Source organism: Sarcophilus harrisii, chromosome 3, assembly GCF_902635505.1.
Source record: "Sarcophilus harrisii chromosome 3, mSarHar1.11, whole genome shotgun sequence".
Taxonomy (NCBI): domain Eukaryota; kingdom Metazoa; phylum Chordata; class Mammalia; order Dasyuromorphia; family Dasyuridae; genus Sarcophilus; species Sarcophilus harrisii.
This window is the reverse complement of record NC_045428.1, coordinates 408,947,255-408,968,510: the sequence shown is the minus strand read 5'-3', so window position 1 is coordinate 408,968,510 and position 21,256 is coordinate 408,947,255. Positions and strand designations below refer to the sequence as shown.

Below are 21,256 nucleotides of genomic sequence, written 5' to 3'. Positions count from 1 at the left end.
GACTTTTTACAATAGCAGTGAATTTCTTCCTACAATTTTTAATATGTAAGACAATTTATTTGTCATCTTATTACAGAATTTTGAGGATTGAGTTTTTTATCTTTACATGTGAATTAATGCTAAGCCATATTTTTACACATGTAAAATAGAAAAAGAGTTAGAGTGGAATTCTTCTTTTATAATATTTCTTAGGAAATATTCTTCGGTAGATCTACCTTGAACTCTATTGAATATGTTCTAGTTTCACAAGTCCTAAAAGGATCTTACAATATAAAAATATTATCTTTTCATTATGGGCCTCAAGAAAAACTTGCTGACTCTGTCTTTAAAGTAACTGAAATTTTTGGACCATTCAGTGATTAATTGATTGCTTAGCAATTGGTTATCAAAATAGTCAAAATAACTGAACTGGACCCAAAGTGGCAATTGGTTATCAAAATAGTCAAAATAACTGAACTGGACTCAAAGTGGCAATTGGTTGTCAAAATAGTCAAAATAACTGAACTGGACCCAAAGTGGTGGCTATGGTGACATTTAAAAATAGCCTTGGTGAATATAGATTCAGCCATAGAGAAATAAAGAAAATGCAAAAATAGTAGAATGATTATTAGTAGTTTCTTACCTTTGAATTGACAATAAATGTTATTAGCATGGGTAGTACATGATAACAAGTTTTTCTGCTGTACACTGTGTTCCTTGACTATACCCTACTTTATTCAGCATGCTCATTATGTGCACTATTCTCACCAATTGTGTGTTTATGACCATGAGTAACCCTCCAGACTGGACAAAGAATGTAGAGTAAGTAGAAAAAATTATCAATAACAATATCCTTTTGTATTTTAAAATGTGCTTTTAACATCTTATTACATCATTAGCCCACTTCTATAACTCATTCTTGCTTCTACTTTAAGTGAGAGATACTGAACCAGTTACATAATTAGAACACTACTAATTTCATAATATAGCTCTATGGCTGGAAGGGATTTCAGAAACTAAGTATAAGTATCTTTTATTTTGCCAATGAGGAAACTGAGACCTGGGAAAGCCAAATAACTTATGAAAAGTCGCACAAGCATTGAACCTAAGAGTTTGGATATCACAGCCAATGTTATTGTCACAATGAGTCAATGGCAGGGCTGCAGGGTTTGGTGGAGAAGGAAAGGGCAGAAATGCTGGGATTCTCTCAATGAGTTGAATATATCACACCTTTCTTTGTTCATAAAGATAGCAAGGTTTGATGGAAAGAGAGAAATAGTTTAAAGATGCAACTTACCAAATAGCTACTTTGGACAAATCGTTTGATCTCTTAAATTATTTCAAAGTTGGTATCCAGCCTTAAGTTTAATCATCTCATTGTGTTTATAAAGACTACTAGGGCTACATAAGAAGGAATATACATACTGTGTAATGCACACTTATGTATCTAATCTTTCTGTGTTGCTTCTTCTGAGCCCTAAAATAGATTTATAATTTCCTTAAAAAAAGAAAATATTTTATGCTTCTGGAAGACATAGGTAATACATAATATTTTATAGACCCAAATTTTCCATTTATTCAAATAAAAATTATTATTGGTTAACTGAAAATATCTACTTGGTCTCAATTTCAACAAGATATTTTGTGTTTGATTTTGTTTTTTGGAATTTAATGATTACATTGTATCGCTCTATAACTCTGAAAAAGAAAAAAATCAGATCATCCATGTGGAAACTTAAATTCATTTTTTAAAGTCTTTTATCTCCTACTCCTGTTCTCTAACTCAAAATCTCCATATATCTTTTTACTTTTCTCCTTCTTTTGGGTTTTGGAGGATTAAGTGGCTTTCTCCTCTCCCCAAATCTTTAGTCTTTCTCTGTTTTCCCTGTTGAAATGCATACTTAGGTAGCCCCTATGCTAAGAAAAATTTCCCTTATTACTCTTAAACCAGCATAGTGTCATGTACTAGAGGGGAAGGTACCTTAGGGGTCAACTAATTCACCCTTTTTATTTTACAGAAGAATTAACTAGAACCCATCATCTTATGTTTTCCCTTTTATTGCTAAATGTCTAAAGAGTAGCTTTGGTGGCTAGGTGGAGCAGTGGATAGAGCACCAGCCCTGAAGTCAGGAGGATCTGAGTTCAAATATGACCTCAGACACTTAACACTTCCTAGCTGTGTGACCTTGGGCAAGTCACTTAACCCTAATTGCCTCAGGGTGGAAAAAGTGGTCCATATTCATCTTCATTAGCACATCATCTACTTGTTTCTTAGCCTTTTGCCTCTGACTCCACAAGTCTTTTGAAATTGTTCTATCAAGACCTTCAAGCACTTAACAAGATCCAATATCCCTTTCCTCAACTTCTCTGACTTTTCTGCAACATGTGACTTTGTGGATCAACCCTTCATTTTTTGATGTTCTCTCTTCCCTTGTTTGGATTTTTCTGGATTCTCCTCCTACTTGTTTGATCATTTTTTATTCTCCATTACTATTTCAATTTCTTTTCTTCCTCCTCTTTTTTTCTTCTTTCTTTGTTTCTTCTTTTTTTTTTCTTTTTTCTTCTTCTTCCCCTCTTAATGAAGATATCCTCCAATCGTCTGATCTAATTACTCATCTTTCCACAGTCTAAGCCTTGGCAATATAATCTATTCACATGGATTCAGTTGTCTCCTCTATGCAGATGACTCCAGTATCTATTTATTTAGTTCTAATATTTCACCTGAATTCCATTCTCACATTTCCACCTGATGAATACCTCCATTTGGGTATCTGGCTTTAAATTCAACATGTCTAAAATTAAATTCAATATTTCCCCCCTAAAATCTGCTTTTCCTCTCAGCTGTCTTTGTTAATAATATAATCAATTTTTCCAGTCATTTAGATTCAAAATCTCAGTAATTTTGCCTATCTTTATATTAATTATATAATAGTAGAATGCTGAGTCCCCAATTTTATTATTTTTCCTGTATGTTCTCTGTTTCACAGTCAAATCAAACTCCTCACTATTTTCTGATTATAACCTCCCTTCTCCTGCCACTGTGCTTTCATGAAGACCATCATCTCTTCTATGTCTTTTCCCACAGAAATCCTTGACTTTCTTTAAGGCCCAGTTTAGTCACTACCTTCACAAAACCTTCTCCCCAGCTCAAAATCTTTTTTTTTTTCACCTTAGATTTCTTGTTGCATTGTGTCCATACCTCTTTTTTGCTCTCACCATTTAATACCTTGTTATCAAACTTATTATTTCTTCCTCTCTTGTTTATCTGGGCCCACAGATTGGGCTGTTTCTCCCCACACACTTTACATTTCTTGCACCAAACCCAGTGCCTAGCATAGAGTAGACAATAAATGTTCACAAAATAGAATGGAAGCTTTCTGTAAGAAATATATTATCATGTCATCCTCTCAATGTTTAAACTTTCCTTGGCTATTTTCCTTCAGGTACACATTCACAGGAATTTATACCTTTGAATCGCTTATTAAAATTCTTGCAAGGGGCTTCTGTTTAGAAGGTTTCACATTTCTTCGGGACCCCTGGAACTGGCTTGATTTCACTGTCATTACTTTTGCGTAAGTTTTTCAACTATTTTTCAGTAGGGGTGGGTAAATCTTTGGTGGTTACCAATTACCATAGTCTGCTCTTAAATGGTCTCCTTTTCAGAGAAGCAAGCATTTACTTTAGCTACCAAGAAAAGTTTAGGGTATTTCAGTTTCTCCTTTATCCTCCAAATAGGAATATATGTCAAAGGAGAAAGAAAGAGAGAGTAGAAAAATCGACCATAAGAAATTCTCTGCCATTCAATTTAACTTTATACTATTAAATGAAAAGGAGTATTTCCTAGGTTTTCTCATCTAATTCAAATGGCTATTTTGTCTTATAACTACCAAATGGCCAAATCAGATGCCTTAAAATTAAAAATGATCACGATGAACAACAGTGTTATTAAAAAAAAATACCTAATAGCATCGTGAAGTAAACATTGAAAAGGTCTCTATGAAAGACCAACACAAATTAAGCTTTTCCAAAATTCTAAATAACTCTGGTTTAATTCTACAGGTATGTAACAGAATTTGTAAACCTAGGCAATGTTTCAGCTCTTCGAACTTTCAGAGTCTTGAGAGCTTTGAAAACTATTTCTGTAATCCCAGGTAAGAAGTTGACTGGTGTAAGGTGGTAGGCCCCTCATATCTCCAGCCGTTTCTTGTGTGCTGTCATTGTGTTTGTGTGTGAACTCCCCTATACAGATATGTGACAGAGTTTGTGGACCTGGGCAATGTCTCAGCGTTGAGAACATTCAGAGTTCTCCGAGCATTGAAAACAATTTCGGTCATTCCAGGTGAGAGCCAGGTTAAACACCGAGGCTGATTTTAGTTGCATTGAATTTGATATCACAGCTTTTCAGCATAAGCAATGTTGCTCGTTCCTTGTTACATATATATATATATATATATATATATATATATATATATATATATACATATATATTTTTTTAAAAAGCAGGAATCAGGACATCAGATTTTAATTTGATGCGATTCTTTGCTTTTTTTAATATTAGCTTTCTTTTCTTTTCTAAATCAGCCTTTGAGTTTAACATTTTTGCATGAGGCATTTGCAATATACAGCCTGTTTGGTTTGCATCTGATGACATCAAGCTTTCCTTTTTTACATAGAAACCAAACTATGAGGCTTTCGTACTGATGCAAATTTGGCCATTTACTGCAGGCACATAGGACTCAGACTTGTCATCATAATTGCAGATTTAATTAAATGATGAAAAGTAGCATGGGTGTTGCATGGGCCTCAATTTTCAGATGTCTCCCTCCTCCAAACCTGGCATGTAGTATACATTAAAATGTAATCTCATCTCACTTTCATCACTTTACTGTTTCATACTATTGTAGTTCACATAAATTTTTCTAAAATCAGCTAAGAGTTTTGGGAGTGAGGTATCTGCAAATAAAAGCAAACTGTTTACAGAGGGTTGATGTACAAGCATGAATAACAAAATCACTTGTTTTGCTGTAAGAAGAAATATTTAGAAATATGCGATTTCCATTTCCATTTCTAATTTTCCAGTGAACATATACAATTCAGCTCTTCATTCATCTTCACAAGCTAGCAGGCTTTTCATGAAAACATTACTCAGCCACAGACATTAAACTAATATAGTTGGCATTATGCATGAAACTTTATTTTGCAGGACAAGCTCATGATGTTTTGATAGGTTAAGTGGCTTTTGAATGGCATAATTAAGACGTTTTCTCTCTTTTTATTTTTTCTTCTCATAGGACTGAAGACTATTGTGGGGGCCCTGATCCAGTCAGTGAAGAAGCTTTCTGATGTCATGATCCTGACTGTGTTTTGTCTGAGTGTATTTGCTCTCATTGGACTACAGTTGTTCATGGGCAACTTGAGGAATAAATGTTTGCAATGGCCCCCAGATAACTCTACCTTTGAAATAAACATTACTTCCTACTTTAATAGCTCATGGGATGGAAATGGTACCTATTACAATAAGACAGTGAGCACATTTAACTGGGATGACTACATTGAGGACAAAAGTAAGATATTCTGTTTTCACAATTATCACATTGTTTATTGATAAAAAAAATATTAAGATCCACTTGAAAATTATTTCTGTTGTAATATTAGCTAAGAGATGCAACATGAGTACTGGATTAAGGGCTAGCCCAGGAATCAAGAAGGCTTGACTTCTGTTCCCTTCTCTGACACATACAATCTCTGGTGTCCTGACCAAGTAACTTGTTGATATCAACAAGTGTTGATATAGGGAGTTTCCTCATTTTGAGTTCCCTATATCAATGAAGTCACAGATACAGTCTAAAAAATGAAGTAGAAACATAGAAAGATAGATAATCCACTTTCATTCCTTATCTAACCAAAAATATAATATCATTTATGTTGTGCTTTGTGATCCTTCATGTTACATCCTATTTACATCCTATTTAGACCTACCATGAGTATCTCTGTTACCTTTTGGATAATTCTTCAGAGATTGTTTCCATGGGTTACAATAATATATAATAATATTTACAACAATATAGTTTCACAGAAATATATTGGTGTTAGAAAGAATGCTTTTTGTTTCAGGGAGAAGCTTAGAATTATTAAAAGAACTATATAGTTGTATGAATACAATCCAGATTTTAACAAATCTTCCTTTATAATTCTGGATCCAATTACCTATTATAATGTTTGTCCAAGATATGCAGATATTACACTAATAGAGCTGACATTCTAATATAGTTGACATTTAGTTGCATTATATTCATTCATTCACTTATTTATTTCATTGTTTGTTTATTTGTGGGTCAGTTCCATACATGTCCAAACTATATATCATAGTCTAGACGATAGGCATTCTTCATCTACTTTTCTCTTCCTAGATTGATAGTTAGGCCAACTATTTTGACCATTGTGGAGCTCCTTTAGGTAATATTTAAGGCAGCTTGCAGTGAGCAGAGTTTCATATTAAAAGTAGTGTAAAAGATATTGAAGATGTGTATGAGTAGGAAAGCAGTTGAGAAGTAAGAAATGGACATAATTTCAAGAGACCTGTTGGAAGGCCTGTATCTTGGTGAGTGGATCCTACATAAAAGATTTGTGAGAGATTATGGGCAAGATTTTTTTTGTGCACTTTTCTTGAACTTTTTGCAGTCTTAGATCCTAAAACTCCCTTCTCCCCTAGTCTCTTTGATCCTCTTGATATCTTTTTGACCACAGTCAACTCCCATATACCTCCCAGGATTTTTTCCTAGTTTCTCTTCTCTTTATTTTTTCTCCTCTCCTCTTCTCTCTTCTCCTCTTTTGTCTCTCCTGTCCCTTAGTAATCTTATTTGCTCCTATAGTTTCATTTGTCATCTTTCTGCAGAAAACAACTAAAACTATAAATGTAAACCTAATTCCTTTCCTGAGCTTGAGGCAAGCCTATGAGCAGCAAGCTGCTTCATAGACATCTCTATTCAAATTAAACATGTCAAAAATGGAGCTCATTATTACCTCTTATCCATCTTTCCTCCAAATTTCATTGTGTCAGTTAAAATCATAACAATCTTTTCCCTCTTTGCGGTTTGAAACTTTGAAGTCATTCTCAATTCTATTTGTTCCCACTTGCCCCCAATAGCTATTCATTTGCCAAACTTTAATTCTTCCTCTATATCCCTCAAACTGCTCCACTTCTCTTCACTCACTCACTTATTACTGTAGTTCAGACCCTCATCGTTTTTCTCCTGGACTAGTTTCATAGCCTCTTGATTGGTCTCCTGATTCCAGTTGCCTTCTCTGTCCAATGTATCCTTCAAACAACCTCAAAAATAATCTTTCTGAAGTACAGGCATGTCACTTACCTGTTCATGAATCTTCAGTAGTTCCTCACTGCTCCTTGGATAAAATACAACTTTCTTACCTTGGCATTTATAGTGCTTCACAGTCTGACTTTAATTTCCCTTTCAATATAATAATATTCAAAATCATAATATAATATTCAATCCAATAATATAATTATCAATCAATAAGCCTTTATTCAGTGATGGCTGTGTGCCATACTGATGAATGCTGGGAATACAGAATTAGAAATTAAGTGGCTTTTGACAACATGGAACTTACAATCTAGCCATAGGAGAGAATATGTATATACTTGATTATGTGCAAAATAAATAATCATTTGGAAGGGACAGGAGCAGCTGCCAAAGGATCAGGAAAGGCTTCATAGAGAAGAAAATGCTTGAGCTAAATATTGAAGGAAACTGGAAATGCTAAGAAGAAATTGAGAAGAGTCCATTTCAAGCATGGATAATAGTTACTGCAAAAGCATAGAGAACCATGTGGATGAGGAACAGTAAAAAGACCAGCTTAACTGGACTAAAATGAGGTAATATTTAATAAAACTGAAAAGATAGGTTGGGTTGAGACTGAGAAGGGCTTTAAATGTTAAAAAGTTCATATCTGATTCTAGTGGCAATAGGTAACATATTTTACCTATTTTTATTTTATTCAGGTTAAGAGTAATATGATTATACTTTCACTTTAGGAAAATCACATTGATAACCAGATGTAAGAAAATTAGAGTGGAGAGAGACTTGAATCAAAGAGACTAGTTAGAGTACCATTGCCATAGTTCCAGTAAGAAATGATAGACAGGTGAGGACATGAAATAGGATCTTGTCTGTGGGAATGGAACAAACAGGTTATATCTAAGAGATGTTGATATCTTCAACAAGAAAAACAGGGAAATGTAGAAAAGGTGAATTTAGGGGTAAAATTCATGACTTCTCTTTTGGACATGTTGAGTCTGAAATATCTTTGGTATATTGAGATTGAAATTCTCCTTAGAAAGTTGGCTATGGATTTGAGCTCAAGAGAAAGATTAGAGTTGGATATAGGGAGTTAAAAATCATTCAGCATAGACAGTATAATTGAATCCATTAAGAAAGAATATATATATATATATATATATGAATGAAAGTGAGATATATATATATATGAAAATTTTATTTTATATATATATATATATATATATATATATATATATATGAAGATGAGAACCCTAGAGAGAATTTTGGAGTGTACTACAGTAGAATGGGACATGACATGAATAATGGTTTGAGGTAGAAACAATTGGACTGTAAGAGGAAAACCAAAAAAAGCAGTGAAGTGAAAACTCCGAGGAGAGAATATCTAAGAGGAGAAAAAATTTCATAGTGTCCATAATATTAGTGTCTTCCCCGTTCTGATTAACTCCAATTTATATTGCATATATCTTATTTATAATTGCTTACATGTTGTTTTCTCCATTAGATATAGAACAGGAATTTTTTTTCCTTTCTTTTGTATCTAATGCTACAGTGCCATGCAGAAAGAAAGTAATTTAATAAATTCTTGTTGATATAGAATTAAGCAAAGATGTTGAAAAAAATGAGGATTGGGCTCTCATCAGATTAAACAATTAATAGACTATTGAAAACTTTGAAGAAAATAGCTTTAGTTTAATGATGAGGTTGGAAGACATATTGGAGAAGTTGAGAAATTAATAAAAGAAGAGGAAGTGAAAGCAAGAAGTATAGAAATTCTCTCCCCTCCTCCCCACCCCCCCACCTCCCAAAGGGGATTTCATTGAGAAAGGGAGAAGAGATATATAATGATAACTTGAGGGGATAATAGAGTTTAAGAATAAAGAAGAGTTGGATATGTTTATAGGAGTTCCCATCTTATCATTTTAAAGATGAGGAAACTTAAAGATGGGCCTAGAAGGTTAAATAACTTGATGAAGGTCATACAGGTAATAAACATCAGAAGAAAATTTTTTAATGAAAGTCTACTGGATTCAGACCCTCGATACTTTCCATTATCTCACACTCTCTGTCTTATATTATAAATTCCATATGAACTCTCCTAGATGTCATACAATTCCAAAGTTAAATGTTAACATTGGAAATCTTCTAATATACTTTATGGATGAAACTGAAATTCAGAAATTAAGTAACTTGTAATAATTATTTTTTTAATATGGCAGAGAAAACCAGCTTAGAACTAGTCGATTGATTTGATGGTGATGTGTATATGTGGCCATGATAATTTTTTCCTTTACTGTTGATATCTAAAGACAGAGGTGGTATCATCATGGTGGTAAAATCCAAATTTACATACTATATTTAAAACTGAGTACTACAGATTCAATCTTTAACATATTCCTTATATATGCTTTTGAACAAATGAACAAATAAAAAAAATTTTGAACAAATCCTCTAATATTCTTCATATTTTACTATTCATGAGTATATATGAATAAAAGTTATCAGATGGTGTGGGAGGAGATTAAATTAAAGACTTTCTTATTAGGCACACACTGTCACAAGAAAGAATGGTATAAATATGAATAAATTTCACTTTAGGACTATTTTGCAAATTTTCCTACCATTGTTATACTTTTGTCTAGCTTTATTTCACTACATCTATCTGTCAAAATTATGTCTTTAGATCATATCCCATCATGGTATTAACTCCTCCACAGTAGATAATCTTTTATATATTGGAGACTTTTTTGTAATGAAAATTACTATAAATTCATTATATATCCATTATAATTCTTAGTCATCACAGATGCCATCTCCTAAACCTTAACCATTTTCCTCTAAGTTTTTTTTAGCTTTTTTAGCCTATTCTTATTAAACTTTTGTATCTAATAATTGCTCTTTTTAGTATTATTCACTTAATTCAGGATTCATTTATGTATTATATGTTTCCACAATCATATCCTTGGAAGCTCATGAAGTCATATTACTACCATATTCTCACCACTGTTTTAGGTATTAGAAAGATCAGTAAAGGTTACACTGGAAGAAAGGGGATCAATTTTAGTAATAGTGGGATTTGCTTTTAGGCTTTAAGGTCTAAAATAAGCCTTTTAAAAATAAACCACCTGCTTTGAATAGATTTTAAATGCTGCCAATGTTATTTAACCTCAGTTCTGTCACAATTAAATTGCCTGGGAAAGGAGGAGGTAGGCATAAAAAGTGTCAGAATTTTATTGTTTTGGGTCATAGTTTTCTATTCATATGCCTTCAAAAGAAATTACTCTAGAAATATATATCTAGAAGGAAACAAGTTTATCATTTCAAATTGGAAAAGACCAATTTTTCACTTGTAACTTTGTTAGAATAATGTGGCAAAAAAATGCCACTGCCCACAGAAAACAAGGCTGGAATATGGGGGGATTTGGAGAAATAAGGGAGGTAGTATGTTCAAATCTATTTATGCACTTAGCTTTTAAAAAAATATGAAGTAATCCTTTTGTTGCATAAGTGTATTTTAATAGCAGCTAGGCTTCCCCTCCCACCATTTGAGCCAAGAAAAGGGCCCTGAATTAATAGCTCCATCCTATTTTTTTTTCTTGGTACAATTGTTTTTAGGATTCGTTTTTGTTTAGATTTAGCAACAAATATTTCTTTGTTATGATATGATTTGTTTTGACATTAATCTTCAAAAGTTTGATTGATTAGCAAGTGCAATATATTGACATTGGTTCTATGTAAATTATGGTATACTTTTAGTTTTACAATTTTTTATTTCTTCTTATTCCTTAAATAGGTCATTTTTACATTTTAGAAGGGCAAAATGATGCATTGCTTTGTGGTAACAGTTCTGATGCAGGGTAAGACATTCTTTCCTATTATATCCCATGCTATACCATCTGCCTAGAATAATCTCCCACTGCCTATCTCCCTGGCCATCATTTTCCCCTCACAAAATTCCTAGAATGAGTAGACAGAGTATGAATTTAGATTTCCTTCAAACATTCATGTCCAACAATTACTAATCCTATTTGCTCATATCAAATCCATCAAATAAGTACAATGAAAAACAAAAAGAGAAAAGTAAAACTAGTTATAAGAAGTAGACTGTTTCTGTTTGGGGTCCATGTGCAAAGATCATCTAGTATTGTATCACATCATACTAGAATATAAGATTCTGGAAGATCCTTGTGTGTCCTACCTATATTCTGTTCAGCACATAGCACATTATGATTTATTTATAATAGTAGCTCACTTTGATGGGTATGTACAGTTTGCAAAACAATAGCCCTGTGAAGGAAATTATTTAAAATTTTATTGGTCCCCTTCTTACAGATAAGGAAACTAGTCCCCAGAATTTTAATGACTTGCCCACAGTCATACAACTGGCTTCAAAAATAGGTCTTTTGACTCCAGATCCAATGTTGGGTCATCTAGGTGGTACAGTGATTAGAATGCTGGGCAAGGAGTCAGGAACACGTGAGTTCAAATTTGACTTTATTCACCTAGTAGCTGTTTGATCCTGGACAACAAATCGCTTAACTACTGTCTGCCTCGGTTTCCTTATTGTAAAATGAGGAAATTAATAACACCTATCTCAGAGTTTTATAAGGACAAAATGAATTAATAATTTTAATGAGTTAATAAAATTAATAAAAGTAAAGTTAATAAAGTTAGTAAAGCACTTAGCACAGGGTCTGGCACATAGTGCTATATAAATATTACTTATTGTTATTAATAATTTTAAAAAAACAGGAGAGCAAGATGATTTTTATGAGGTCAGTATTTCTATTCAATAAGATTCTACTTTTTTCAAAAATAATTTAATCCAATTCAATTCAATAAACAATTCAACAAACATATAAGAAATTGTACAAGACTCTGAAGGATTTAAAGATGAATGAGCTAACATTCTTGTCCCCAAAAACTCAAAAGTCAATAATAGTTTTATATTCTTTACACAGAAATTCTAATGCTATAATACTTGCCAAGGGAGTGCAGGATCTAGATTCTTTGTTCACTAGAGTCAATCGTTAGTTTTTCTGTATGAGCATTTAGACCTTTAAAAATGGAAACATTACAAATCAAGGTTTGATTTATTGGTTTTTTGATGGTCTAGACTTCAGAAAATGATGGAGAAAATATTATTAAAGCATTTTATATTTTGAAATGTGTAATGGGTATTATTGCTGCTATTGCTATTTTTGATAGCCATTTGTCAAACATTTACCAGCACACCACTACTTAGGCCAAAATTAATATTGCCAGAAAGATTTTAATTCAGCTTGTCCATTAAGATGAGAAAGAAAGAAGGAAAAAAACATTTATTTAGAATCTACTGTGTACTAGGCTTGTGTTAAGTGCTTCACTCTGGGAGGGAGGTAGATGCTATTATTATCCCATTTTAGAGTAGGATGCAGGAAGAATCAATGAGAGTTTAATATTCTGAGTCTGAGGCATGAGAGTACCTCCCTTTCAGAGAAATAGAGGTCCTACTACCAGTAGATTCAAGAATGAGAAAATCAGTGATGTAAATAAGATAAGTTATAAATTAGCTTATTGCCTTTAATCTATTTCTTTAAGAAAAGCTTTCTTTTCCTTGACCTACCTATTACCCACTTGTCTACAGAGCTATTCCCAGAAATCTAGAAAGAATGTTAGAGAAAAATAGCATTTCTTAATATTTTTCCATTTTGTTAAAAAGGATGGTTTTTAATATCTTTCCACAGAGTGAATCTGAATCTAAAGTTTTTGCTTTGATCTATTTCAGCAGATTTTATCTTTTGTATGTGGTCACTAAGTAGGATGTAACCTTCTGACATTTTCTTCCAGAAGCAAGTAAAGTCAAATGACATAGTACTAAGTCTTTATTTCTCTATATTTAGATATCAGATCCCAGAGAAAAAAGAGTATGCTAATCTGTTAATGAAAATGTCATCTTCACAAAGAAATATGTTAATGATGCATTAAAGAACATTGAGTATTGAAGTGACTAAGGATAAAAACTTGGCATCAGACTGTTTCATAGTTTTTTTTTAAGGACTTTACGAATTAATAAATCTAAAACTATTTTTAGTATAGAATAAAGTGAAGTAAACAGAAAAGGTCCTTGTGTTTAGCATAGCCCTTAGATAATACAGTGAAGAGAGCATTGGGCCTGGAGTTAGAATAGAGCTGAATTAAAATCTTACCTCAGAGATTATTAGTTGTGTGACTCTGGACAAGTGATTTAACTTCTGTTCTGCCTCAGTTTCCAAATGTAAAATGGGGATAATAACAGCACCTCTCAACATTATTATAGATATCAAATAGGATAATATATTTAAAGCACTTAGCATAATGCTTTTCACAGAATAAATGCTTCATAAATGCTTGTTCCTCCTCTTTCCCTTCTGTAAATTTATCATATAAAATAGCAATTGAAAAATCTATAAACATCTGCATCCAGAAAAAGAACTAAGGAAACTAAATGTAAATCAACACATGCTGTGTTCACTTCTTTTTTCTGGTTTTTTTTTTTCATTCTTTCCGTGATTTTTCTTCTTTGATTTTTTCTTTCCCATCATGATTCATAAAGTAATGTGTATTAAAAATAAAAAAGAGTGGGGAAAAAAAAGAAAAATAAAGGAGAAAAATCTACAAACATATAAAAAATAACAAAGAGATATACAAAAATAATTTCTTTCCTGGCTTCTAATTTCAGTCAATGTCCAGAGGGATATATATGTGTGAAAGCTGGCAGAAACCCCAACTATGGCTACACAAGCTTTGACACATTCAGTTGGGCTTTCCTGTCCCTGTTTCGCCTGATGACTCAGGACTTCTGGGAAAATCTTTATCAACTGGTGAGATCTGAGTTAAATCAATAAATTTCAATGATTAAAAAAATGTAGTAATGGGATCAAATTGATAGTAATGCTTTACTTAGAAGACCGATGAACACTAAACTATCTTTCTACATTTTTTTAAATCTCAGACACTTCGTGCAGCTGGCAAGACATATATGATATTTTTTGTCCTGGTAATTTTCTTGGGTTCTTTCTATCTTATAAATTTGATTCTTGCTGTGGTCGCCATGGCCTATGAAGAACAAAATCAGGCCACTTTGGAAGAGGCAGAGCAGAAGGAGGCTGAATTTCAGCAGATGTTGGAACAACTTAAGAAGCAACAAGAAGAAGCTCAGGTATTGTTAGGTGGTGAATCAAACTGCAGTTTCTTTCTTTGCAGCATCCTCAGAATTCCGATAGCACAGGAAACTAGAAATTTTGAAGACCTATTCATTACTTATGGCTATTTATTTTCCTCAGTTGTTAAGAGTGAATGACAAGGTGTGGCAAATAACATGGAATAAAGCTGGCATAAACATATAAATTACATCATTCTTATTAATGACATTTTTCTCCTTTTTCTGTTAACTCCATGCATGTGGACACAATAGGCTTTCACAATGAGGAAAGGATATGATTCATCATTATTTTGGGGGGCAATTTCTTGGAAATAGTTTCTCTAAGATACTGACTAATTTAGTCAACTTATGCTACTTTTTTGCTGTTGGGTACTTTGATGGTTTTTAACATTGAGTATTTTAAAATGCATAATGAAAGAACCAATGAAAAATGCTTGTTCGGTAATGATGGTGCTTAACAGTTTGTAGCTGTAGCTTTTCAAATACTGTACAATCATTAATTAGCTAAGCCACATAAATTCCTACAATCTAGATTGCCTTAATATATATGATTTGTAGTTTGTCTTTGTTGTTATCCTATACAAGAAACCCTCAATTTATCCATTCAAACTGAAAAGCATTTACCCAGTAGAATAAAAATATTTTTGTCAGAATTAAATAACAATAATTTGTGCTAAACTAAATGTAGACTGTTTTTAAATGCATGGCAAAAAAAAGGTAAGCACTCACTAGGTTCATAATTACAGGGCACAGAGAGGTTCATTTCTGAGGTTGTTTACCTTTTATTCTAGCAAAGGTTGAACTTAGCCTTGTGATAATTGAAGTCTCTTGGCTACATCAAAAATCATTTAAAAGTATTATATGACTAGTCTCTACTCAAGTCTCTTTTCAAGATCATATGTAAGCTTCTGTAAAATACTTTGACTTACTAGACCTAAAACACTTTTGTATAAATTATTTCACTTAATTCTTTTGCTACCTCATCAGTTATATAATATAAATATTAAAATATTATTAAAATTATAAACTATTAATATTCCTTAATCTCCATTTCACAGATGAGGAAACTGAGGGTCATAGTGGCTAAAAACTTTTCTCATTGACATTCAACTAGAAAGACATAGTCAAGAGAATCAAATTTGTGTCTTCTGGCTCTTATGTCCAATATTTTTCATCATATTGCTTCTCCACATTTGGTTAAGTTAGTATTACTACTGTTTTATGTTTCATTAATAGATCAAGCTAATGATGCTAATGATAAAGAAAATAGGAATGAGGATATTTTTAAAAGCATATTTGCATATAGTTACCACGGACTTTATCCCTTACTAGGCAGCAGCAGCAGCAGCATCTGCAGAATCTAGAGAATTCAGTGGAACTGGTGGGGGAGGAGGCTTCTCAGAGAGCTCTTCAGAAGCATCAAAGCTGAGCTCAAAAAGTGCAAAGGAAAGGAGGAACAGAAGAAAGAAAAGGAAACAGAAAGAACAGTCTGGAGAAGAAGAGAAGCAAGAAGAGGAATTTCATAAATCTGAATCTGAAGATAGTATCAGAAGGAAAGGTTTTCGTTTTTCCATTGAAGGAAATCGCTTGACTTATGAAAAAAGATTCTCTTCTCCCCACCAGGTACAAATTTTTGATTAAGTAATTTGTATGTTAGTGCTAGAATGATGGTTTTCTTGGAGGATGTTGTTTGTTTTTAAATATTTAGATCCTATCTTGGCCATGCAGAAAGTACAGGGACTACTCATAGGCTTAGTAATACTCCAATTAGCACAAGAACTTTAACCTGCTTTATTTTCTTATTTGGTCCAGTTTTGCCCTCCTTAAGCAGCCTGATTCCTTCTTCATCCCTTTTCTCTTATCCCAATTCATGGGGTCCACTATGTGAATGTTAAATTTAATATGCATGACTGATCAGTTAAGCCCACTATCTATCAGAACTCTTCAGCTCCAGAAATCCATCTTCATCTACCTACCTGGTAGCAGCAGTTATATTCATGGGCCACTGCACATAGCAAGACATTTCAGTATTTTAGTAGGTTGCCTCACAGATACATAGCATGATGCTGCCAGATTAATAATCATCAGAGATATTTGTTGTCCTCAACTTGAAGAACATGTGAACTGTGTGTTTAAAGAGTAAACTTAATAAGAAATGTTAATTTATAGAATATTTTTAAACCACAGGTTTTACCAGGTTTATATTTTTGAAGTTACTATAGCTATATTAATAGTATCCATATTGGAAATGTGGTTCAGATCCATTGTCTACTGTGCCAGTGTCTCCGCTATGCTATGGGTTGTTGAGTGGCAAAATTCCTGCTGCTTAATAGTATTAACTTGCACTGATGGAAGCTAGCAACTAAAATCTGCTATTTTTCCCCTAACAGTAATAATGCACCTACTATGTGCTAGTTACCATGCTAAATACTTGAAATTATCATCTCATTTGATCCTCATAACAGCCCTGGGGGAGAAATGCTATTATTATTCCTATTTTGCAGATGAGGTCATTGAGGCAAACAAAGTTGAAATGATAGGCCATAAGTGTCTGAGGTTACATTTGAACTCAAAGTTTTCCTGACGTTAGGCCCAACATTCTTTCCAATGTGCCATTTAGCTGTATAGTGGAGAATATCAATTATCAAGGAGTTATTAAGAGTGTTAAGGACTTATTAATAGGTTAATAGTATTTATATCTGAAAAGGACATTAGGTTCTCCATCTGCTGTTTGTACCATCAAAAACAAACAATTCATTACACTTGCCATTATTTCAGTGAGAGGTAGGGAGATGAGAAATGATGTAACCAAAATTCTATGCAAATGAAATTCTAAAGAGAATTATATTTAAGGAAACTTAGAACTTTAGGCAAAGAGTGACATTTCCGCTAGCTGTATCACACACTGGGAATGTCATTTAACTGAATTCTGGCCCAGGCAACTCCTTCCAATCTACCTCCTGAGTCATAAGGGTTTTGCAGTCTTCATTGGCAAGAGGAGTTCACATAAAAAGAGTTCCCAATACTAATGAATAATTCCTTGGATGGGAATTTGAAAAGGGATTTTTATTCATAGAAATCCAGAGAATGTCTTTAAAAAATTATCAAGACTTTTTTATTTAGATTTCATCTAAAACATTTAAGTCCAAAGTCTTAATACTCCTTAGCATAACTTCTTTACTTTCTCTTATGCTCAATCTCATCTACCTTTGAGCATAGTAGATAAATAGATAGATATTCCTTGCAAATTAATGAGTTTCCTACAGAAACTGCATAAAATATAAGATAAAATATTAGAGAATTAGACTTTACTTCAGCTTTACAATAAAACTATTGTTTAAACTAACTGCCTATATTTTCTTATTATTAATTATCCTGTTTTGCTATAGTTATTGATATTCATAGATCATAAATATTGGTAATAATATATTGTTAATTATTTAAGTTCTAAAATATGGAAACAGAGTTTCAGCCCTTTATACAATTCTTTAAGAATAAAGATGCCTTACAAAAAGTCAAACTTCCATCTTGAATAAGATTCTCAGGCACAAAAACTGTGCATTGGTCATTAGCTTCTTCCAAGCCTTAGAGGCCTGTTTGGTAGAATTTCACATGAGCAGATTTCATCCCCCTGCTGCACCTTCCCTAATTTCTTAAGAGGCAACGTGGGACAGTACAAGATATGTGTTAATTTGAACCTGAACTGGTTTGAGGAACCTAGTTTGTATTCTGACTCTGCCACTCACTATGTCTATGAACATGGGCAAGTTATTTAGCTTCTCTAAGTCAGTTTACTCATTTGTAATATGAAACAGTTAGACCAGATGATTGCTAAAGCCTCTTCTAGTTTTAAAATTATGATCTTAATCAGTGACCTTCCCTTCGAATTTCCACAAGACTTATAAGAAAAGATATTATTTTAGTTAGTATTTCTTTGAATCATAGTTGTAATTATTCAGCATCCTAAATAAAATACTTATTCATTTTTGTATAATTTCTACTGCATTCTATTTATTAATAAGGGTATTATCATTCCATTATAATTATTATGGTAAAACTTGTGTTCTGATAATAATGTCCTCAATAGAAGGCCACAGACACCAAAAAACTCTAGATTAATTATGTGAAGATGTTTCTGGTAACTGCTTTTTTAAAAGCACTTTATCTGAGCCTTGACAAGAATTGAGTTCATAAAAAATAATTCTCTCTTATCTTTTTACCAGCATGCCAAGTTTTTGCCAACTCTTTTCATACTAATCAGTATTCTGAAAATGTTCCCTCTAATAGCACTATCAGAAGGTTAACCAAATAGAACCAATGTTCATGGACCACATCTTCAATTTTCTTTTTCTAAAAATTTATTTTATTTTTAATTTACAGGATAAAACAGGCACTTTCATAGCATAGTATAAATTGAAAAAAGATGATTGCTCATGAAACTACCCATGCACTACATACAACTTGCTATTCTTTTTAAATATACAACAAAATTACCATATAAATTTCTTTTTTTCTTTTTCCTTTTCTCCCATCACCTCTCCCCCTTTCCTATTTTCATTAAAATCTTTACTCTTCTTGGTTCTTACATAATTTTTAATCATTTAAAGAGACAACAAATGGTATTCCAAACAATTCTTCTTTTGATTTCTTTAGTTGTAGTCTATCCTCAGTAATATAATTCCTTTTTTTTCTTAATCAAATTTTATTTTTTTAAGTAACAAATATTTATTGTCTCTTCCTCCTTTTTCTCAAAACAGCAACATCAACAAAAGAAATATAAAGTGCTTTAAACAAGTATGTGTGGTCAAACTAAACAAATTTTCATATTGGTTATATTCAAACGACTTCTTTTTTAATATGATAAAAACTGAAAACAAAAAATGTTTATCATTTCTATAATTTTTTATAAGAGTTTCTATCTTTTAGACAGTCTCAAGCCTTTGCTTCCTAGGATCTTAATTCCATATTCTCTGCCATTCTTTGTAGCCTCTCCAAAAGTCATAGAATTTCCATTGTATAATCAATTTGTTACTTTAACTATGATTATGATTAACCTAAGAGAAGACTATTTAGTGACAGGAAAAGAGAAGGGGACATGAAAATTTCAATATTGTTGACAGTTGTGGAAAAGAGTTTAGGTTCAATAACTACAGTCTAATTGACAGAAATGCTATATCTTCTAAGGCAGAGGTCAGCAAACTCCCTCTTGCCTGTTTTACATGTATGACTCAATGAACTAAGAATGGGTTTTTTTTTTTTTAATTTTTAAATACAGTTTTACCATTTCTTAAAGTGTAAAATATTAGTTTTAATTTTGGGGCCATATAAAAACAGTGGGCCACTCAGTTAATTATCTCATTTGACCATTGTTCTCAAGGTGTAAAATATTTACTGAAAGCTAATTGAAGTATGGTATTAAAAAAGGGGTGGATTTTTTTTTAATGACTTAGTCACTTGAACAAAGTTACTTTATTTTGAAATATTTCTCAGATGTTTTGCAGTTTATCTTCTTAGGTTTTAATTTCCCTTACGTAAATAGATTTCTGTTCATTAGAATTTTGCTTGATTTGACTATTTCCCCCCTTATTTTCTATTTGGGCATAGCATTTGGTTGCTATGGAAATGATATTTATGCCAGAAAAAAAACCAAAAAAGATGGTATTAGGTGAGGAATAAGCTCAGAGGATGATGAATGCTATACAGATTCAATTTACATGCAAGCATTATATGTGCATTATTTCCTTTCAGAGCCAATATTTCACCTATGAATTTTAAATGATTGTACAAAGTATTTTATTATTTTCTAATCTTTTCTTTCTTTCTTTCTTTCTTTTTTTTTGCTGAGGCAGTTAAGGTTAAATGACTTACTCAGGGTCACATAGCTAGGAAGTATTAAGTATTTGAGGTCACATTTGAACTCAGGTCCTCCTGACTTCAAGGTTGGTGCTCTATCCACTGTGCCACCTAGCTACCTCTCTTTTCATCATTTCTAGTGAATATAGTACTTAAATACTCACTCATTTAGTCAAAATATTTGTTCTTGTCATGAATATTTTCTAAATTCTCTTGATTCCTAAATACTTCCTTGATGCTATTCCATGTTTTCTTGGCTTCTGAGATAGCAAAAATTAAATAATTTCTTACTTATTGCAATCCCTCAAACAGCCTATCTTTAGATATAATTAAAAATCTAGCATTTTTAGAAATTTTTAGAAAGCTAGTCATAAAGGAGCTAAAGGAATAAGGTTTTTTTTGAAAATAGCTTAATTTATATATTGTATAATATATGTACTAATATATTGCGAAATAAATCCTGGTAATAAAACAAAATTACTTTAGATAATATAAAAATATTGCCTTTAGCAAAGCTTTCAATAAATATATCAAATATGAAAATTTTAAAGTTGTCAGATAAATCAAACATTTCTGTTAAATTAAGCTTGAATATATTTTAATATAGTGTATTCATATATACTTATATATATATAGTAAAATGAAGAAAATTTCAATTTGATAGTAACTAAATTAAAAACATATAAGGTAGATTTAAAATTGATTATGAATCACTGTTCTCCTAAAGAAGAATTTAACAAATATTTAATTATAAAACCTGAAGTGAATAAACTTTTTATGAAAATGCTAACATTTCCATAATTTCAAGAATCTAAAGTGGTGATAACTGATATCATTATAGTATAATACTCTTCAATTTTTGAGCATTAGAAGAAAGAAAAGAGTGAATCAATCAAATTCTTTTAGTCTTGATTGTTTACTTACT

At 32.2% G+C, this 21,256-nt stretch overlaps 1 protein-coding gene across 7 annotated transcripts in view; it reads left to right on the top strand.

Moving 5' to 3' along the window:
- SCN2A (sodium voltage-gated channel alpha subunit 2) overlaps positions 1–21,256 on the top strand; it is a 150,935-nt gene that overhangs the window by 45,437 nt on the left and 84,242 nt on the right. For 4 of the 7 annotated variants that reach the window (XM_031960548.1, XM_031960550.1, XM_031960551.1 and 1 more), the window contains 8 exons: positions 712–801; positions 3,423–3,551; positions 4,227–4,318; positions 5,271–5,543; positions 11,089–11,152; positions 13,996–14,137; positions 14,269–14,475; positions 15,811–16,101. In XM_031960548.1, coding sequence (XP_031816408.1) covers positions 712–801; positions 3,423–3,551; positions 4,227–4,318; positions 5,271–5,543; positions 11,089–11,152; positions 13,996–14,137; positions 14,269–14,475; positions 15,811–16,101 — 1,288 coding nt within the window. Of the gene's footprint in view, positions 1–711; positions 802–3,422; positions 3,552–4,038; positions 4,131–4,226; positions 4,319–5,270; positions 5,544–11,088; positions 11,153–13,995; positions 14,138–14,268; positions 14,476–15,810; positions 16,102–21,256 lie in introns of those variants that run through there. The other 3 variants (XM_031960552.1, XM_003763912.2, XM_031960553.1) reach the window with 2 other exon arrangements.